The 6,341-nt window shown below is 43.7% G+C and overlaps 1 protein-coding gene across 1 annotated transcript in view; it reads left to right on the top strand.

Moving 5' to 3' along the window:
• Positions 1-6,341, top strand: part of POLQ (DNA polymerase theta) — a 444,612-nt gene that overhangs the window by 100,809 nt on the left and 337,462 nt on the right. Inside the window, exon 15 of the mRNA XM_053705140.1 lies at positions 4,509-4,752. Coding sequence (XP_053561115.1) covers positions 4,509-4,752 — 244 coding nt within the window. The remainder of the gene's footprint in view (positions 1-4,508; positions 4,753-6,341) is intronic.

Genomic DNA, 6,341 nt, shown 5'->3' with positions numbered 1-6,341 from the left:
GGAATGTGGATCGCTGACGGCAAACAAATGCGGGTCCCCCCCACACCAGAATCCGAGATACTTGCCTCAAAACTAGGGAGCTTCTCGTTCCCCCCTGATGGTTGATGTAAGCCACCGAGGATATATTGTTTGACTGGAATCTGATTAACTGGGACGAACCCAGCAGAGGCCAAGCCTTCAGAGCATTGTATATTGCCCGAAGATCCAAAATGAGATCAGGAGGGAGCTTTACCTCCTGAGACCAGATGCCCTGTGCCTTCCTGGCACCCCAAATGGCCCCCATCCACAATCACCCAGGATGGTCTTGAGACAGAGACAAGTGAGCCGGACAAAACCACCAAGAGAGCGATTCTCTCGATTGGTTGTCCAGAGAAATCTGTGGAGACAGATCCAAATGATCGCTGTTCCACTAGTTCAGCATGCGCAGTTGCAACAGTCTGAGGTGAAACCTGGCAAAGCAAATGATGTCCAAGCTGGACTTCATGAGACTAATCACCTCCATACACCGAGCCACAGATGGCCTTAAAGGACCAGTCAACTCAGTAGATTTACATAATCGGCAAATGCAAGCTAACAAGACAATGCAATAGCACTTAGTCTGAACTTCAAATGAATAGTAGATTTTTTTTTCTGACAATTTTAAAAGTTATGCCTTCCACTCCCCCTGTACCATGTGACAGCCATCAGCCAATCACAAATGCATACACGTACCATGTGACAGCCATCAGCCATTCACAAATGCATACACACTTATTCTTGCACATGCTCAGTAGGAGCTGGTGACTCAAAAAGTTTAAATATAAAAAGACTGTGCACGTTTAGTTAATGGAAGTAAATTGGAAAGTTGTTTAAAATAGCGTGCTCTATCTGAATAATGAAAGTTTAATTTTGATTGACTGTCCCTTTAAGAAAATCTGGAGGGTAAGACACGTTGAAGCTAGCTTGCAATGTCTCTGGTCTGTTAGAAATATTCTCATGTCTATGGAGTCTATTAGCCGAGAATTCTACCCTGGTACTTGATACAAGAGAACTCTTTCTAGATAATCTGCCATCCATGGGATCGAAGAAGACATAGGAGATATTTTCCAAATGGTCCACTCTTCGAAAAATTTCTTTAGCTAGACCAAATGGAAGGGCAATAAACTGGAAGTGCTGGTCCAGGAATGCAAACCTTAGGAACTGGAAGTGGTCCTTGAGGATGGTACGAGAAGGGAGCATCCTTCAGATCTATCGTGGTCATGAACTACCCCTCTCAAGCGAGGGGAAGAATGGACCTTATTGTCGCCATCTTAAACGAGGGGACATTTAAAAACCTTCTTAAGCACTTTAGGTCCAGAATTGGACGGAAAGTGCCATCCTTCTTAGGGACCACAAAAAGGTTTGAATAGTATCCCAAACCTCTCACTGCGATAGGCACCGGGACAATAACTCCTAGAGGACAGATCTCGTACACACCCCAGAAAGGCTTCCCTCCTTTCTGGTCAGGAAGACAGGAGGAATCTGAGACTTAAAACCTATCTAGTAACCCTGAGCTATGACCTCCAGGACCCATGGATCCTGCACGTCCTTGAACCAAGCGACGGAAAAGAGCGACATACTGCCCCCTACACGATCCAGAAGAGGACCAGGGATCGCCCATTCATGCCGACGTAGACTCGGCGGGCTTCTTGCTCTGCTTGGATTTAATCCAGGACTGAGACGGCTTCTAAGAGCTCTTGGTTTGCTCTGGCTTAGTGGAGGACTGCCGACATGGGCTTTATCAGAACGAAAATTGTCCCTTAGATTAGTTCATATACTCTTGCGGTAGGAGGGCACCCTTGCCTCCCGTGACCATGGAGATTAATGAGTCCAGGCCTGGACCAGACAAAATCATTCCCTTAATGGGAGGGAAGAAGTCTAGACTTAGAAATCATATCCGCAGTCCATGACTTCAGCCAGAGCCCGACGGGCCTAAACAGAAAAAGCTGAAGCCATACCATTCAAGCGAATAAACTGCCTAATAGCAGCACAGATAAAAGAATTAACAACCCTCCAGGCCGTAAATCTTTTCTGAGTAACGTCGAGGGGATCCTCCAACCTGATCAAATCCTATAAGGAGTCACACCAGAAGGTAGTTTCTCCAGTAACTGTGGCAACAGCCGCCGCCGGTTGAAACAAATATCCCGTATGTTGAAACATCTTTCTCAACAGAGTTTCCATCTTTTATCCATGGGCTCTTCAAACGAAGAACTATCCCCAAGCGGGATAGTAGTACATTTTAGCAAGGGTGAAGATAATTCCATCCCATTTAGGGACAGAGCCTCACAACTCCTTTGAGAGTCCAGGACCGGGAACAATTTGTTAAAGGGAGAAGAGGGGAAAAAGGAATCCAATCCTGTCCCATTCATTCTTAATAACAGGAGCAGGGAAGGATAAGGTAGACCCTGTCCTCAAACTCTATCCATTTTAGGAATTAAAGATTCATCAGGCAATTTGGCCTCTGGAACCTCTGAATGTACTCAGGGAAGGAGTGCAATATGTATGTATATGCTAAGCAGGCAGCGAAACTCTTCAACGCTGATTGCCTATGGAGCTGTTAATGAGTCTGGATGGTTTTGCAGAAAGACTCTCCCTGCATCTCCGGACTTTAACTTTCATCCATGCTCTCACTGAGAGGCTGATAGGACTACTTAAAACTCCAGTTCCATCTCAAACAGTACTAGCCTCCAAAAGAGACTACTTCGAAATCTTCTCTGCCAACCTCCTACAAGTAAGGAATGCAGCAGTGGACTCTTCCCATACAGATGGAAATGAAAATATCGGGTAAGCATAATTTATGATATTTGTGGAACAGGACTATTGTTTTATATATATTCTTTCAATGAAATGTCCGTGCAGGGATGTGTAACTGATTTCTTTCTGAGTTGCAGGGATGTGTAACTGATTTCTGAGTTGCAGGGATGTGTATCTGATTTCTGTCTGAGTTGCTGGGATGTGTATCTGATTTCTTTCTGAGTTGCAGGGATGTGTAACCGATTTCTGTCTGAGTTGTAGGGATGTGTAACTGATTTCTGAGTTGCAGGGATGTGTAACCGATTTCTTTCTGAGTTGCTGGGGTGTGTAACTGATTTCTGAGTTGCTGGGGTGTGTAACTGATTTCTGAGTTGCTGGGGTGTGTAACTGATTTCTGAGTTGCTGGGGTGTGTAACTGATTTCTGAGTTGCTGGGGTGTGTAACTGATTTCTGAGTTGCTGGGGTGTGTAACTGATTTCTGAGTTGCTGGGGTGTGTAACTGATTTCTGAGTTGCTGGGGTGTGTAACTGATTTCTGAGTTGCTGGGGTGTGTAACTGATTTCTGAGTTGCTGGGGTGTGTAACTGATTTCTGAGTTGCTGGGGTGTGTAACTGGCCTGTGTGTGTTGTAAGGAAGTGCGAATTGCCGGGATATGTGAGGGGCCTCTGTTTGTTTCAGAGCCGTGTAACTGGCTTCTCTGTGTGTTTTTTGTAGGGAAGTGTAAACGACCTCTGTGTGTGCTTTGCAGGAACATCTAATTGGCCTTTGTGTGTGTTGCAGAGAAGTATAAGTGGCCTCTGTGTGTGCGTGTTGCTGGGATGTGTATCTTCCCTCTTTTGTGTTGTTCTGCTTGTTGTTGGGACATGTAACTGGCCTCTGTATGTGTGTGTTGTGGGGATGTGTAACTGGCCTCTGCATGTGTGTGTTTGTTGTGTGGATGTGTAACTGACTTCTGTTGTGTATGTGTATTGAAGGGTTGTGTAACTGGCCTTCTGTATGTGTGTTGTGGGGACGTGTAACTGGCCTGTGTGTGTTGTGGGGACGTGTAACTGGCCTTCTGTATGTGTGTTGTGGGGACGTGTAACTGGCCTGTGTGTGTTGTGGGGACATGTAACTGGTCTTCTGTATGTGTGTGTTGTGGGGACATGTAACTGGCCTTCTGTATGTGTGTGTTGTGGGGACGTGTAATTGGCCTTCTGTATGTGTGTGTTGCGGGGACGTGTAACTGACTTCTGTATGTGTGTGTTGCGGGGACGTGTAACTGGCCTTCTGTATGTGTGTTGTGGGGACGTGTAGCTGGCCTTCTGTATGTGTGTGTTGCGGGGACGTGTAACTGACCTCTGCATGTGTGTGTTTGTTGTGTGGATGTGTAACTGACTTCTGTTGTGTATGTGTATTGAAGGGTTGTGTAACTGGCCTCTGTGTATGTGGGTTGTGTGGATGTGTAACTGACCTCTACATGTGTGTGTTTGTTGTGTGGATGTGTAACTGACTTCTGTTGTGTATGTGTATTGAAGGGTTGTGTACTGGCCTCTGTGTATGTGGGTTGCGGGGATGTGTTGCTATCCTCTGTTGTGTGTGTTTTGTTACTTGGACATGTAACTGGCCTCTGTGTATGTGGGTTGCGGGAACGTGTTGCTATCCTCTGTTGTGTGTGTTTTGTTACTTGGACATGTAACTGGCCTCTGTTGTGTTTTTGTGTTGCGGGTTGTGTAATAATCGTCTGTCTGTTAAAGGGATGGTGACAGTGTTCGGTAGCCGTCTTGGCTGGCACAACATGGAGCTGCTGCTATCCCAGTTTCAGAGTCGTCTCACCTTTGGGATTCAGAGAGAACTCTGTGACCTGGTCCGCATTGATCTGCTAAATGCTCAGAGGGCTCGCGCTCTATACAATGCCGGCTTTATCACTGTCTCGGTCCTGGCCAGGGGAAATGTCATTGATGTAGAAACAGCCTTAAAGAATGCAGTGCCCTTTAAAAGGTGAGTGATCCTCCTATTAAACACACACAGTGCAGCTTTAGGTGCCATAGTGCAATTCTTAGTGCCAAGGAAGTTCTTTATTACAACCTCTGCTGATTGTCTGTTAGGAGTTCTAGTTTCACTCTGTATGTTCAGCAGGTTCTGATTCTTGCCATGCCAGGCTGCCAATCACTGGTTAAAACAAAATGCTGTGCTCCAATCAGATTTCTCTGTTTATATCTTATATTAGACAAGCCTTCTGTATAGTAACAGTGGATTTCATTGAGACAAGGGATGCATTGTTGCTTTAGTAATGTGTTTTGTTTCATACAACATGGATGTTTGATAAACAACCCTACATACCAGCCCTGGATTCACAGCTGTCAATAACAGTGCAGCAGATGGCATATTCCTGTCATACCAATAGTTAATTATATTGATGATACTCATACACAAGAGCATTCACGTCTGCTGCATAATTGAGATAAACTGATTAGAACTGAATGATCTGAATGCAGAAACAGTAATACAGATGGTTGTTTTTAATACATATTCCCATGGCCGCAGGTTAGAATTCTTCGTGTAAGTAACTAACACACCACCGTGGTCAGTGCAGATTGATTTTCATTACTTTTTGTTTGATATTAGATATCCCATTCCTTAATTTTACTATGCACTTCACTTTAATTTAAGTATTCACTTGTATACATAATCATTCTAATCTTTAGTCAAAGATAATCCCAGAATAATTGATAGTTTTTTAGTTTTACATCTATATGCTAATGCATTAGAGTTTTATGAGAGAGATAGGTGTTTATATTGATGTTTATTATGACATTTTTGATGTTCTGTATCTCTATTTTGAACTAGTATATCATGTTGTAAGGTGTATTTACTTTTTGGGTTATGCCATGTATAGTGTTGGCATTATTATATTGATTATTACATAGAGCTGACAGATGTGATTATTTTGTGAAAATGCAGTAGAACAGAAATATGTCAGGCAAAGAAGGAAATGCCATTACAGGTATAAACCTAAAGGCTGAGCAGTGATTATATTGACGCTACCCCAAGACTCCGAATAAGACACTGGATGTGACCCATTGCGACAAGCTGAGGTCAGAGTTAGAACCTTTAGAGCAAAAGCTAAATCAATGTAAAAAGAACAGTGCAAAGAAATCAGAGGTCAAACAGCATCAGGATACAACCAAAGTGTCAGAAACCGGTGTAACTAAAGAGGAGGAATCACAAACATTAGATTACAGGAATGAAACAGACTGCAAATAAAGACAACACGTATCATAAACTGGCACCAAAATGTGCACCGAAAATTAGAGGAAAAATAAAAGTAAGGAAAAATAAAAATGACACAGGAGGCCAAAGAATAAGCAGCTGTGCACAGGAGGAGGCAAAGAGCACCCCAGCAAAGCTGTTAAGTGTAACTTCCCATACCCATAATCCCCAGTCATTCTCTTTGCCTCTGTCAATGGAGGATGTGCGAAGTTGGTGTCTGAAGATATTTATCCTTTTATGGGTACTTTTCCCTGCAAGCTGTGTCCATGTCAATCTCTTTAGTAAGAGTAGTGGTGGCTTTTAAGCAGTTAAAAGGT

The sequence above is a fragment of the Bombina bombina genome, chromosome 3 (assembly GCF_027579735.1).
Source record: "Bombina bombina isolate aBomBom1 chromosome 3, aBomBom1.pri, whole genome shotgun sequence".
NCBI classification, from domain to species: Eukaryota; Metazoa; Chordata; class Amphibia; order Anura; family Bombinatoridae; genus Bombina; species Bombina bombina.
The sequence above is the reverse complement of the archived record's forward strand: the minus strand, read 5'-3'. Positions and strand labels throughout refer to the sequence as shown.